Source organism: Oryctolagus cuniculus, chromosome 1 (genome assembly GCF_964237555.1).
Source record: "Oryctolagus cuniculus chromosome 1, mOryCun1.1, whole genome shotgun sequence".
NCBI lineage: Eukaryota > Metazoa > Chordata > Mammalia > Lagomorpha > Leporidae > Oryctolagus > Oryctolagus cuniculus.
In genome coordinates, this window is record NC_091432.1 from 110993301 (window position 1) to 111008153 (window position 14853).

Here is a 14853-nt window from a genome sequence, read left to right on the forward strand (position 1 = left end):
GCTGAAGGCGGGAGCCAGGAGTTTTGGCTGTTGTTGTGACAGGAGCCCAGAACCCCAAGTGCCTGGCAGAGCCTCGAGTCCTCCCTACCAGGCGGAGGACAGTCTCGGAGGATGTAGCTTTCTCGGCTGCCACTGACTGGGCCTTCCCTGTTTGGACTGCACGGACCGCACTGCCTTCTGGGCTTCCGGGGTTTCTGCCGAGAAATCTGACCATGACTTAGGGGGAAAGGGTGACAAAGCCACCTTCCTCTCAGCTCTGGAGATGCGGACAGTGTACCTGGCCACGGTGTCTTGGGCAACAGAACACGTGTTGAGTTTACCGAGGCCAGAGAAGTTGTTCCATCACTCAGAGACCCATCACTCAGAGGGTAAAGGCAAAGGAGGGGATATACTAAGTGGAGACACTAGGAGGTCTTCAAAAGACACAAATTACTATCACCTTTTACACTAGACAAGACCAGACCACCCAAGCACCATACTTGTTTGAATTTCTCAAAAATGAAGTATCAATCCCTATCACCCATCAAAGGCAAAAGCTTTTAGGGTATCTTTTTAATTTAATTATAAAATTCCTGCGAAACCCCCCGTGAATTATCTGCAGCCGTGATTGGTCAATTTCTTGCTCTGACTTCATAATGCCTCACTGTTAGGAAAGTCGTATTATTACAGAGTCCCTGGCTGGGCTGGGATTGGTCCGTTTCTCGCTCTGACTTCATAAGGCGCCACTATGTGAGGTGAGCCCCCAAAAAGTATATATGGCCGCTGCGGGGCCTGGGTTTTCGTCCGCCTTACCCAGAGAGCACGCTTTTGTGATCTGTGTAACTAGGACCCATCTAACCAGCCTTTGCGCTCGTTGGTGTTGCTTGTGCGTTTTCTTGGTTGTTTGTTTCTGGGTCTGTTTGGTTTTTGCTTTTTCCCATTTTGTTTAGTTTGTTGTTTTCCTCCTCGTTGTTGTTTTGCCCATTTGGCCTTTTTTTTGCAGTTTTCTTTATTTTTGCTTCCCCCACTCTAGTCAGCTAGCACGCTCAGAAGTATCAGTGTTCGAGGATTTAGTGGCTTTTCCTCTTTGTTGTTTTCTCCTTTATTGAGGTAGTCTTGCGGCTTCGCCTCTAGAGCAGTGAGAGTAGCTGGTGCTGTGTCTTAGTCAGCTGGGCAGTCAGGCCCCCGTGGTCCCTTTGTGTTGTAGGCAGTGCAGTGAGGGTCGGTGATTAGCTAGCGTGTGTCGAGCGGGTTAGGGAGTCGAGAGAGCGTAGTTAGGTGACCGGCGGCATGGAAGGTACCTTGGACGTCCATCCTCCTCTGGACGGGTACCACTTCGTGGGCATGCTCGGCCAGGGCGGCTTCGGCCTGGTGAAGCTGGCCCGGCACCTGGCGTCGGGCAAGTACGTGGCCGTAAAGATCCTGCAAGACGCCTCTCCCAGCAGCCCGCTGTCTGCGCATGGGGAAGCAGCCATCCTGAGGAGCCTGCGGCACGACAACATCGTGCGGCTGCTGGAGGAGCGGCACACGAGGAAGCACCTGTTCCTGGTCATGGAGCTGGCGACCAGGGGCTCGCTCCAGCACTACGTGCTGTGGCAGGGCGGCCTGGCCGAGGACGAGGCCAGGGCCCTGTTTGGCCAGGCGCTGGCCGCCGTCAGCTACTGCCATGGCCAGCGCGTGGCGCACCGGGACCTCAAGCTGGGCAACCTGCTGCTGGATGAGCACATGACCATCAAGCTGGCGGACTTCGGGCTGAGCCTGCGGCTGGAGCGGGGCACGCTGGTAAGGGGCTTCTGGGGGACCCCCGAGTACTGTGCACCAGAGGTTTTCCTCGAGGAGGACTACGACGCTTTCAAGGCCGACGTGTGGAGTCTGGGGGTGGTGCTGTTTGCCATGCTGGAGGCCACACTGCCCTTCCCTGGCAAGGACACGGACAAGGTGCTGCAGGACCGGGTGCTGTGCGGCGTCTACGTGGTGCCACGTGGCATCAGCCCGGCCCTGCAGGAACTGCTGGCGTGGCTGCTCTCCGTCGACGCCTCGGGGAGGCCCAGTGCGGAGGATGCCAGGACCCACTGGTGGTTCAGCCCCGGCCGAGAAGCCGCCCAGGGGCACGAGGAGGATGCGGTCACCCTGCTGCAGCCCCTGGGCGTTCCCCAGGACCCAGAGGCCAGGGAGTACCTGGCGGGCCTCGGGCTGCTGCCAGGCACGGGGACCGAGGGGACACCAGGCCCTCAGCCCCAGGACCCTGCGTCCCTGCCCGAGTCCTCACAGAGCAGCAAGCGCCCCCCCATAGAGGACGACGGCTTGGCTCTGGTGTCCGTGTCCCCTGACAGCATGGCTGTTGGCTGCATTTCCTCCGCACAAAGCGACTCCTCCGAGGCCTCCAGTGAGTCTAGCCCTACCCCTGCCTCGGGGCCTCCAGGAGCTGAGCCCAAGGCCCCAAGGTGACCCCACTCTTGACTCTCTCCTACCAGGCCAACCACAGCAGGAGAGGAGCCCTGCTCCCAGCGCCGCCCCCGACTCCGCCGAGCCCTCCAGTGAGTCTTGCCCACTCCCCACATCCCCTGCCACTTTGGGGCCTCCAGGAGCTGAGCCCAAGGCCCCGAGGTGACCCCACTTTTGACTCTCCTACCAGGCCAGCCACAGCAGGAGAGGAGCCCTGCTCCCAGTGCAGCCCCCGACTCCGCCGAGCCCTCCAGTGAGTCTTCCCCTCTCCCTCCCAGCCCCAGCCTTCTCGGGTACTCTTTGGCTGAGCCCTAGGCCCCCTTGGTGACCCCTTCTTGACTCACCTACCAGGCCAGCCACAGCAGGAGAGGAGCCGTGCTCCCAGCGCAGCCCCCGAGCCAGCCTCCAAGGCGTCGCCCTCCAGCCCCAGTGCCAGGAACCGTGTGGACCTCGCAGAGCCAGAAGCCGCCGCAGCTGCCCGTGAGCCTGAGGGGGCTGGGACCGCAGCCACCGCTGCCACCGCTGCCACCGCTGACACCACAGCCAGCGCCCAGGGCAAGAGGCAGGGCCGGCGCGGGGTCGGCAGGAGGATCCTCCGGTTCCTGCTGAGGGCATGCTGCATCCTGCCGTCCCGAGGGAGCAGTTCTGGTCACTGCTGCCACAGAGTGGCCCCCAAGTAGCCTTGCTCCGCCCCTGTCACCAGGAGCAATGCGCAGGCTGAGCTGACTGAATGTTTTTCGTGAGCATTTGCAAATGCTTCTCATGAATAAACTTCACCTTTGTGCGTGGCTTTGGTCCCGTGTGCTGTTTGGGTCCCTGTGTGCACCGTGGGGAGGTGATGGAGGTATGGGCGGGTGGCTCTCACGGAAAGACCAAACTGGCCAGGCGCAGTGGTCGGCACGCAGTGGGTCTCGTGCGTTTAGGATTTCTGTTCATGAGCAGGGGAGGATCTCAGAGGCAGCCTGGACGCTGCTGGCTGTCATGGGCGTTCCCTGTGACAATGTGAGGAGAAATCCTCAGTATTTCTGGAGGCCACAGCCCGGTCAGCGCCCAGCGGGGCTCCCCTGCCTCCCAGCCACGTCCCACCCCACCCCTAGAGTGAGAGTGACAGTGTGTGCAGGGGCCTGGGGAGGCGGACTTGGAGGAGACTGCCAGGGCTCAGGGCCCTCTCAGGACAGAAGCCCGGGCCGCCCTGCCTGATGAGCAGTGGAGAAGGCCAGGGGAGGCGGCCTCTGCGAGGCTGGGAGCAGCTCTGCAGGCCCTGGCCCGGCCCGGCTCCAGAAGCCCCAGGCACCCCCCTCCCTGAGAGATCAACCCTGCCCCAAGCCACCCCCATCCCTGAAAGATCAATGCTGCCCCCATCCCTGAGAGATCAACGCTGCCCCAGGCCACCCCAACGTGGCTCTGTCACCTCAGCCCCCGACCAGGTCCACCGGGCTTCGGGCTTGGTCCTAATCCTCGAATCCAGTCATTAGCTAGCAGGTTTCAGCATACACACACATGCACAGACATAATGAATGGTACACATTCGCACACATGGACACACACATGATGCATGCATGCACACAGGCATAGACATGATGAGCGATACGCACAGACACATACACCAGATACACATGATGCACACGCACACACATACACATGATGCACACTCACACATGCACACAGGCACAGACATGATGAGCGATACGCACAGACACACACACACATACACAGACACACCTGATGCACACGCACACACATACACATGCACACGCACACAGGCACAGACATGATGCACGGTGTACACAGACACGCATACACACGTGCTCTGATCAGGGTGCCTGGCCCCCACTGGGCTGTGGTAAGGATCCCTGAGAACAGCAGGTCTGGCTGTGCTGTGTCTCTGTCCCTCTGCCCTGCAGCCCTGTGTCCCAGGGCTGCGAGCGTGGCTGAGGACTCCTCAGCGGCACTAACACTTGGGCCATCTTCTGCTGCGTTCCCAGCACGTGAGCAGGGAGCAGGATCAGAAGTGGAGCAGCAGGGCCCAAAGCTGCACCCATGTGGGATGCGGTGTCCCAGGCGGCAGCACTGACAGCTGTGTCACAACGCTGCCCCTCCAGAGACTTTAAGAAATCCCGCCGTGTGAGAGTCCCACGTGGGATGCTGGCGTTGTAATGGATGTCCTCGTCTTTGCCTGGCCTGACTGTTCAAAGATTCAAGGGCAGAAGAGTGCTTCCTTCAAGTAGAGCTCATGACGGTTCCAACAATGCCACAGAGGTGCGGGGCTTGGGGCAGGTGTGGGGACCGCTCTCGGGAAGCAGCATGCATGCGCCAGTGTCTGCGTTTCAGAGCCGGCAGCATTTCAACTCCAGCTTCCTGCAGGTGTGCGCTCTGGGAGCAGCAGGGGACGGCCCACGGCCTGGGTCCCTGACACCCACCTGCGAGACCCAGATGGAGCTCGCAGCTTCTGCCTTGGTGAAGCTGGCCTGTGGGCAGCCCAGGGAGGAACGAGCACTTGCAGAGCCCCAGAGGTGGCCCAGTGTCTGCAGCAAACACCGAACACGAGGGCTCCAAGTGCAGGCGGGGAAGGTCTGCCCGGGACAGGTGCGGGAAGGTCCCAGATGTCACAGCAGGAGCCGAGTCCTGTCCTGAAGCGGATAGTTCTTGAGCCTGGTCCATGGGACATTGTCGTTGTGCAGTGGGCCTTGGGGCAGGACACACACCTGCCAGCAGGACCTGCGGTTCCCACAGGACCTTCTGATGGTGGGACCCAGGTAACATTCAGGTCGCAAGGTCTTTTTTGCTTCTCCTCTCCTTCTGATCCTGCCTAACTTTAGAAACATAAAGCACAGGAAGTTTACACCAGACAGATAATAAAATTAATTCCCCGCAAGAGGTAGGCTAAAAGGAATGGAGGGGCAAGGGCAGGAGCAGCATCTCTCTCGAGTATAGGTTTTTATATAATTTTGAGTTTTAAAAGAATGCTAATGTCTTATACATCAAAATCCAATCAACAACAGAATAAGCCTCACTGTGTTCCCTGTGGAGCCACACAGAGAGGAGAGGGCTACAAGCTGACCACATCCGCTTGGCTGCTCCCCTCCGAAAGCAAAGAGCCCTTGAACTCTGGTGGTGGGGTTTGATTTCATGGGAGCACGGGTGCAGCCATTCTGAAACTGCGATTTTGTGTGCCTTATGGGACTGGATAAAACGGATACATCTGGTTGAGAGCCAGTTCTCTGGAAGAAGAGAGACGTAAACATGGAATGCGGGCGGGGGAGGGGTGGGACCCCGAGGAGCAGGGTCAGAGTGGGAAGTTACCAGAATGAACATGGACTGTCTTTCCCCCCTCATCCTGCACACTGACCAGTCCTGTAGCAGTGAGCACGCCTGGGGCGCACATGTGCATTCCCCACTCCACAGTTCCCATTGGAACTGGCCCAAAGGCAGCCACCTCTGGGTTAATTTCAGCATCAAAGGAAGTGGGGGGGGGCACTGTGGCGCAGTGGATTAAGCCACAGCCCAGGTCAGCCTGGTTGGATCGCCGGCTGCTCTGCAAGACCCACCCAGCTTCCAGCTAATACCGTCCATGTGCTTGGGGTCCTGTCACCCACGTAGGAGACCCGGATGGAGTTCCTGGCTCTTGCCTTTGGCTTGGAGCTGCTTTCCCAGGCACCATTAGCAGGGAGCTGGATCGGAAGCGGAGCAGCCAGGACTACAATTGCTCACCAACGTAGGATGCCAGCATCACTTAATCCGCTGTGCCGCGGCGCTGGCCCCAGGAGTTTTCTTCGCAATATTTCAGTGTTATAGAATTTTCAAAAAGTGAAACTTAAGAAATGGACCTAGGGGCTGGCGCTATGGCACAGTGAGTTAATGCCCTGGCCTGAAGCGCCGGCATCTCATATGGGCACCGGTTCTAGTCCCAGCTGCTTTTCTTCTGATCCAGCTCTCTGCTATGGCCTGGGAAAGCAGTGGAAGATGGCCCAAATACTTGGGCCCCTGCACCCACATGGGAGACCAGGAGGAAGCTCCTGGCTCCTGGCTTCAGATCAGCGCAGCTCGGGCCATTGCAGCCAATTGGGAAGTGAACCAGAAGAATGGAAGACCTCTCTCTGTGTGGCTCTGACTTTCAAATAAATAAATAAATAAATCTTTTTTAAAAATGGACCTATATATTGCTTTAAAAAGATAGTGAAATGAAAATATAAACAATAAAGATACTATAAAATTTTCTCTGGAATAAAATACTTGTGATATATATCCCCTTAGCAATATTTTAACATGACATATTGCATTTATAATTAATTTCTGAATGTAAGTATTGCTTTAAATAGATTAGTAACACTTTCAGCTGCTAGGACCTCCGCAGAGCAAAGTTTGTCCAAACTGAAGTTAATTTTTTTAAAGGTCTAAAAACAATAATTCCGGCCGGCGCCGTGGCTCACTAGGCTAATCCTCCACCTTGCGGCGCCGGCACACCGGGTTCTAGTCCCGGTCGGGGTGCTGGATTCTGTCCCGGTTGCCCCTCTTCCAGGCCAGCTCTCTGCTGTGGCCCGGGAGTGCAGTGGAGGATGGCCCAGGTGCTTGGGCCCTGCACCCCATGGGAGACCAGGAGAAGCACCTGGCTCCTGCCATCGGATCAGTGGGGTGCGCCGGCCGCGGCAGCCATTGGAGGGTGAACCAACAGCAAAGGAAGACCTTTCTCTCTGTCTCTCTCTCTCACTGTCCACTCTGCCTGTCAAAAAAAATAAATAAATAAAAATAAAAACAATAATTCCTCAAGAAAGGTCAATTAATTTGGCATTACTGTCAAAGAAACATGCCTTGTGAGAAATTTTCTATGATAATATAACCAAGGATTTTCCTGAAGTGAAGGAAAAAAATTAATTTTATGGAACAACTATGCAAGAATTTATGAATTTCTGTGACTTTATTACTCACTGAAGCATTCCTGGCCCACACAGTCAATAATATGTGCAATAACTAAGTTATTTATCTTGGATATTTTGTGATTTTGAAAGCTTTATGAGTTTTAATTGAAAGGCAGAATGACAGAGAGAAAGATCTTCCATCTGCTGGTTCACTCCCCAAATGGCCGCAACTGCCAGTTCTGGGCCAAGCTGAAGTCAACAGCCTGGAATTCCAACTGAGTCTCCTACGTGGGTACAGGGGCTCAAGCACTTGGGCCATCTTCTACTGCTTTCCCAGGCCACAGCAGAGAGCTGGGTCAGAAGTGGAGCAGCCGGGACTAGAACCGGTGCTCTAATGGGACTCCGGTGCCACAGGTGGAGGCTTAGCCCACTATGCCACAGCACTGGCCCCTAGCATGGGGCTCTTATGATCAAATGGATTGGTTGCTGGGGGTCAGAATAAAGCCAGGCCCTGCATGCAGGAGGCAGCCTCCCCAGGAGAGAGAGCATGTTTCCCAGGCTCTGCCACCCAAGGGAGAGGTGGGTCCTGGGAGAGAAAGGGGGCCTGGGGAAGCAAGCAGGCATTGTGGTGCTGCTGGCTGAGCTCCGGCTGAGCAAGCCCACGCCCCGTACAGGGCCAATCTCAGCCGCTCCACACTTCCTATCGGGTTTCCTGCTAATGGGGCCGGGAGGCAGCAGGTGATGGCTTTAGTACTTGGGTTCCTGCCATCCACATGGGAGGCCCCAGGGGAGCTCCTGGCTCAGCCAAGATGGCTGCTGAGGGCATCTGGAGAGTGAACCAGAGGATGGAAGATCTCATTCTCCTCTGTCACTTGTTCCCATGAAGAAAGAAACCTTTTAAAAGAGCAAGAAAGTAGGGCCTTCGGTCCTGTCCCTCTGCGGCCTGAACGCTAATGGACTTTAACTGCTGGTGCTTACTCCCTTGTTTAACACCATTCACACACACACCTGTTGCTGTCAGTAATTTACCATGGTTTACAAATCCTTGGTGATCTGGCCTCACCCCTCCCTAGTCCCGTTCCTCCCTTGCAGGATACGGGCAGCCAGCAGCCCTCGTCACCGGGCATGCCAGGTGGTCCTGCAGACCACACGCCCCACTCCCCATGCTGCTAGTTACCCACTACTCATGCCTTACAGTGAATCCAGGCAGCCACTCCTCCAGGAAGCCACCTCTGACTACCCCAGGCAGGTTAAGTAGCTGGAGGTCGTGCCCATTTGCACGTTGTATTATAATTGCTTGCTTGTCTGTGCCCCTTGGGAGTGCATCTTTCTCGAACACTTGGGCTGTATCTTAATGATCATCCGCTCTCGAGCTGCTGCCTTAGTTGTTACCTGATGACTGTGCTGTGTCCCAACCCACAATACACACAGGTAAGAGTCAGAGAAAAGGGAAGCCGCTACAGTGCCCAATCCCCTACCCTGTCCCAAGGGCACCTCTGCTGCAGTGCTGTCAGCACCCACCACGATGTGCGATCCTGAGTCTCCCTTCTGCAGCTCAGTCCTGCTGCTCAGTGCCCCTACCCAGTATCCCTCACATTCCCTAAGTCTGGGGAGCAATTCAAACCAGGTGCACCAGGGGGCGCTCTCAGGCCAAGAAGATATTTAGAAACCATTGTAAAAATAAATTCTAATTTCATCACATCATTTTGCCATTGCTCAAGAAGTTGCAGTAGCTCCCCATTGCCTATCCCCCTCTTTTCCTTTTTTTTTTTTTTTTTTTTTTTTTTTTTTTGAGATTCCTGCCCTATCTTAAGATCCAAGCTCTGGGGTCGGTGCTGTGGCGTAATGGGTAAAGCCGCTGCCTGCAGTGATGGCGTCCCATATGGGTACCAGTTTGAATCCTGGCTGCTCCCCTTCTGATCCAGCTCTCTGCTATGACCTGGGAAAGCAGTAGAAGATGGCCCAAGTCCTTGGGCCCCTGCACCCACGTGGGAGATCTGGAATAATTCCTGGCTCCTGGCTTTGGATTGTTGCAGCCATCTGAGGAGTGAACCGGTGGATGGAAGACCTCTCTCTCTCTCTCTCTCCCTGCCTCTGCCTCTCTGTGATTCTGCCTTTCAAATATATAAATAAATCTTTAAAAAAAAAAAAAGATCCGGCCGGCGCCACAGCTCAATAGGCTAATCCTCCACCTGTGGTGCCGGCACACCAGGTTCTAATCCCAGTCGGGGTGCCGGATTCTGTCCCGGTTGCTCCTCTTCCAGTCCAGCTCTCTGCTATGGCCCGGGAGTGCAGTGGAGGAAGGCCCAAGTGCTTGGGCCCTGCACCCGCATGGGAGACCAGGAGCAGCACCTGGCTCCAGGCTTTGGATCAGCATGGTGCACCGGCCGCAGTGCGCCGGCCGCAGTGCGCCAGCCGCAGCAGGCATTGGGGGGTGAACCAACGGAAAAGGAAGACCTTTCTCTCTCTCTCTCTCACTGTCCACTCTGCCAGTCCAAAAAAAAAAAAAAAAAAAAAAAATCCAAGCTCTACCCTGACTACCTACGCCCACCTCATCTCCCCAAGTTCCCACATGCGTACATCCTCTACCTTGTTGAAGTTCTAGTTAGCCACAAAACACTGCTCACTGAGTACCAAATGGCTGCATAAAGGTGGTGCTGAGAAGTAGTGGTGTAGCTGGCACTCTCCTCAAGGCATTCCAAATGACAGTAGTGAGCTTGTTATGCAAATACAGCATTTAGAAAAATCACCCAGCCTCCAATGACCCCACCTCCTAGCCCAATAGCTGCCCTACAACTCTTCTTATACTGAAGTGCTGAGGGTGGGTGCTTGGCTTAGCAGGTAAGATGCTGCTTGGGACACCACATCGCAGAGGGCCTGGGTTCAGTCCCTGGCTCTGGCTCCTGACCCCAGCTTCATGCTAATACAGAATCCAGGAGCCAGCAGATCATGGCTCAGGTTGGGTCCCTGCCACTCATGGGGGAAACCTGGATTGGGTTCTAGGCTCCTGGATTCAGCCTGACCTGACTCGCCCTGGCTCTGGGGGCAGCTGGCAGGGGGACGAACCAGCAGCTGGGAGAGCTCTCAAATTACTTAGATAAATAAGAAATTCTTCGCACACCGCGGTGTGTGCCCCTTTCTTCAGCCCCATCCCTTTCTCCTCGCTGGGGCCACTTTCTCTGCCTGAATGACAGACCGTTCCCCCTCCTCCCCTCTCTAAACCAGATCTTCACTTCAGTCTGTATTTCCAGGAGGACGTCCCCGGCTGGCACAAGCCCGAGGTCCACACTGGCACTCCCTTTTCTGAATCCCTCTTCCACTCCCCAGTCCTACTGCACAATTCAGACTTGTGATGCAGCTATTGTAACAACAGGTAGCAGGTGTTGGAGAAACTTGGTTCAGGGGCCAGCGTTGTGGTGCAGAGGGTTAAGCTACCGCCTATGCCTCTGGCACCCCATTCTCCCAGCTGATGCACCTGGGAAAGCAGCCTGGGAAAGTGGGCCCAGTGCTTGGGCCCCTGCCACCCACATGGGAGACACACGGATGGAGTGCCTGGCTCCTGGCTTCAGCCTGGCCAAGTCCTGGCCGTTGCAGCCATCTGGGGAGTGAACCAGTGGATGGAAGATCTCTCTTTCAAATAGATAAAATAATAATAATAATAAAAAACAGATAGTGGAGCTGGTTTGTGCAATGTTGTGGCAAATACCACACTGAAGTGTACATTGTTAAAGAAGTTACACAGACAGTCTTGTGCAGTTTTATCAGAATTTTTAATGTGTTTCTGTCACTCGCAGGCTGTATGACTTAAACACACGGAACTGTGTGCCTGTTCCTTCATTTTTGTTGTAGGATCCAAGTGAGGAGCAGGCAAGCCAGCGACCCCTCCGTGAGAGCCGAGAGACAGGTGCCAACAGGATCTGTGCGCGGCTTCCTCCCCTCCCGCCCCAAATCAGCCGCATGGGCAGCAGGGCCGCCAGTTCCTCCCTGGAGCTCCCAGCCTGGGCGTTTGAGACCAAAGTCTCAAGTGGGACAGGCCTGGGAGAGAGGGCGCCCCACTGTGTGACCCTATTAGGGGCATTCCCTACCAGCACGCAGCTCCCTGTGCCTCTTCTCGCCTCTTCTCCCAAGGCTGGGCTGCAGGCAGAGCACCAGCCGCCAGACCCCCGCGAGGGCTCCTGGGGCTTGCTCAGGCCGTGGCACTCCCAGGTTTCCAGCAGGCCTGTCCTCGGGGACGACTCAAACTTAATAACGTCAAACTTGACACAGCTCCCAGGGGACATTCCTTGCCCTGGGTGGGGGGGTATTGTGTGGGTATTTTGGGGAGCGGATGTGACCTTCCCAGAGGGGGAGAGAGGTAAACTCCCACACCCCTCCCCCACCCCATCCTCATCTTCAGGGAGGTGGGAGGGGCATTTAAGAGAACTGAGCCGGGAGACAGCAGTGGTCCCCAGAGGCAGCCGGGGGCCGGAGGGTCCGATTCTGGCCCTGGCCATCGGGAGGCAGCCCCATCCTCTCCCCACGGCTCCCTCCGCACCCCTGCGCCCGCCCGTGCAGAGGGGGTGACCGGAGAAACTGAATCACCACCAGCCGGCTGTGCTGGGAAAGGCCTCAAGACCGGATTCGGGGCTTCCGGAGAGCCCCAGGCCCCCGCCCCAGCCCGCCAGCCCGGCCGCCTGAGCATTTATGGTAATGTTTGGGTTGGTGCGCGGCCGGATGCCCCGCCTCCCCGGCCGGCCGGGGACAGGACCCCGGGGAGCAGGGCTCCCGGGCGCCCAGAGGCGCTTAGCGCCGGCGCCTTCCCGCTCCCGCTTGGCGAAGTCCCCGGGGGCGAGGTCTTGGGCGCTAAGGACTGAGGGCAGGCAGGTGGGCTGGACACTTAGAGGTCCCCTGAGGTTAGAGGGGCCAAAGGGGACATTCCCAGGTCTGAGCCATGGCTGGGCTGGGGACCCCTCCCACTGCTTCCCGTCCCTCTGGCTAGGGACCCCCAATCCGCAGGAGGAGCCCAGGCACTGCACATCCTCAGTCTCCTCTCCCCCCACCGCCGGGCAGGGAAGGGGCCGAGAGAGGAGAGGCCAGCAGCTCCCGAGGGAGTCGCCGGAATGCTGGGAGCCTGGGAACAGACTCTGCAGTCCCTGGGAAAGCAAGGCCCTGGGAATCCCACCAGCGGACCCCTACCCAGCATGGGCCTCCGGATGCCAGAGACCCCAGCTCTGCGGCGGGGGGCTTTGTGGTTGTGGAACCCCCCTGACCAAGCCCAAGCCTGGCCTGGCTCCACCCCGGAGTCCAGTGGGCCTGCTGTGACGACATCTCCCCTCCCCCTCGCGCCCCTGCCCGCTCCCAGGGACATAATCCCCACCATTGTGCCACCCGCCCCGCCACCCTCCCCCTCCCCCTCCCCTGGACCCCTACACAATGGGGCCTTTGCCGTCTCCAGGGTGGAGATGAACTCACGGCTTTTCCAAGTTTAAAAATAGCCCCTCCCATCTCCCCAGAAAGCCACCCTCCCGGCTCTCTGGTGTTGCAGGGGTGCACCTCAGTTCGGGCTGCCCCTCCTCCCTCCTGCCCTGGGTCAGGTGCGAAGGACATGGGTTGAGCAGGACTGCTTCCCCCCATTCAATCACCTCCCCGACGTCTTCCACCCAGCCCCCCAGTATCCGGTTTCCTGCCCCCCCCATCTTGTGTTTCCCCCCTTCCACACAACCTCCTCTCAACTCAGACCCCACTCTGGAAACTCCCTCCTACCTCCCCTCCCGTCAGCAGGCCCAGGCTGGATCCTGTCTTCTGGCAGGGCGGGTCCCCTGCTTCCGTAACTGCCAAGACTGCCGGTCACCCCGCCACCCCCATCTCCTCCTCATCGCAGCTGCAAGCAGGTCTTTATCAGCTTCCTTCCTCCGCCTGCCCACCACCCTTCTCACATCCTCCTGGTTAAGGCCCCTGGACGACACCACTGGGGACTGAGGACTCCAGGTCTTTGTACCCCAGCTCTGCTCCTTACAATGAATGGATGGCCCCGCCCACCAAGGATGTGGTAACCGAGGGGCCAGGACCACCCCCCACCCAGCCTCAGGGGCTCTGCCTGTGGTCAGGCCTGTATGAGACAGACCCCCAGACAGGGGCCTCTCAGTCAGGAGCCAGGTCTGCCCTCCTGGGGGGAAGTGAGGCAAAGCCTTAGAATGCTGCCCCCACCCCACGTCCCGCCTCCTCTGGCCTTGGCCTCCATCCTGGCTGCTTCCCACCCAGTCCAGGTGCTCTGAGCTCTGCGGGCAGGTGCCTCCTCCACCTCCCCCTGTGGCTGCCAAAGCCCCGTCCTCTGGCATCCTGGGAGCTGCCCCTTGCACCCTGCTCTCCTGCCCTCATACCCCAGCCTTCCTGTTCTGTGACTCTCTGAATCCTCTCCTAGGTCCTGACCTCTCGGGTTTGGAACCCCAAAGTGCCACCCCCTCCCTGACACCATCCCGAAGCCGTCTGTCTCCTGACCTCTCCCTGGGTGCCCAGACAGCCCCTGGCCGCTGGCGTCCTTCAAGCACAGGTTCTGTGCTGCTTGCTGGGCCACAGGGCAAGGGATGTCACCCTCACTTCCCTTCCACTGCAGCGCTGGCTCCTCCACCCCCACCTGGCTTCACTCGGCTCCGCTCCCGGCGGAAGGAGAATTCAGAACTGACTGTCCTTGGTGGTTAGCTGGCTCTGTTTTCAGGCCGGAGAGAGGAGAATGATTAGTTAATGGTGTTAAGGGAAGGGAAGGGGGTGGGGCAGGGCAGAGCTGGATGCCCGCTGGGCCTGGCGGGGGCAGGCGGCATCCTCCAGCCAGTCCCCTCCTGTCCCTGCAGACAAACAGGCCCGTCTATTCCACTCTGCTCTGGGCCCTGGGCCAGAGTCCGAACGAACGTTCACTCTAGGAGGTGAGAAGCCAGGGGAATCCTTCTGCTCTCTCCAGGCCCCTGGGCTGGGGGGCTGGCCGGCCATGGCCTCCAGCTAGAGACTCGGGCACAGGGAGAAGAGGTCAGCGGGCTCGGAAAACGAGGCCAACGTAGTTTGCCAGTCATCCCTGCGTCATCAAAGCCACCCAGAGCATCGTCCAAGTCACCTGGCCAGGTCTGGTGTTTGCTCCTCCCTGGCGGACCTCCACCCCAAATCCATGCCCAACTGTGACACTCCCCACCCCTGGGGGAGGAGGAATCTCAGCAGATGCGGGTGCCTTTCCCGAGGCCTTGGGGCTGGGTCTCTGTCTAGAGGACCCCAAGTCGGATCTGGGAAGAAGGGCAGCTGTAAAGGTGCGCACACGGATGGGTGGCAGACTTGCCCCCACCCCAGATTCCTCCTCCGCAGACCCCGCCCCCCACAGAGCCACAGTCAGCAGGGTTGGGAGGGAGCTGGGGGGTGCAGCAGAGCTGCAAGGGGTCCTCAACCATAGCAACACCAACAGTGTCTCTGGAGCCCAGCTGGGGCCCCTGCACCCTGCAACTCCTTCTGTCCATTGAGGGGACAGGAGTCCGGGGGACAGGCAAGAGCAGAAAGAATTCTCAAGGCCTGGGGTTGGGAAAGTGTGATTCCGCCCGCTCATCATTCCTCTAGG

At 57.8% G+C, this 14853-nt stretch overlaps 1 protein-coding gene across 3 annotated transcripts; it reads left to right on the forward strand.

Moving 5' to 3' along the window:
- Nucleotides 1-617: 617 nt before the first annotated feature.
- LOC100343104 (serine/threonine-protein kinase MARK2) lies at nucleotides 618-3213 on the forward strand. Of its 3 annotated transcripts, XM_002722727.5 has the most exons (4): nucleotides 627-2365; nucleotides 2454-2516; nucleotides 2615-2677; nucleotides 2776-3213. In XM_002722727.5, the coding sequence occupies exons 1-4, from the start codon at nucleotides 1270-1272 to the stop codon at nucleotides 3102-3104; spliced, it is 1551 nt and encodes a 516-aa protein (XP_002722773.1). In that variant the 5' UTR covers nucleotides 627-1269; the 3' UTR covers nucleotides 3105-3213. The 3 variants fall into 3 exon arrangements, with proteins under 3 accessions (XP_008248733.1, XP_008248735.1, XP_002722773.1); XM_008250511.4 differs by lacking the exon at nucleotides 2615-2677 and having other exon boundaries at nucleotides 618-2365; XM_008250513.4 differs by lacking the exon at nucleotides 2454-2516 and having other exon boundaries at nucleotides 622-2365.
- The last annotated feature ends 11640 nt before the right edge of the window (nucleotides 3214-14853 follow it).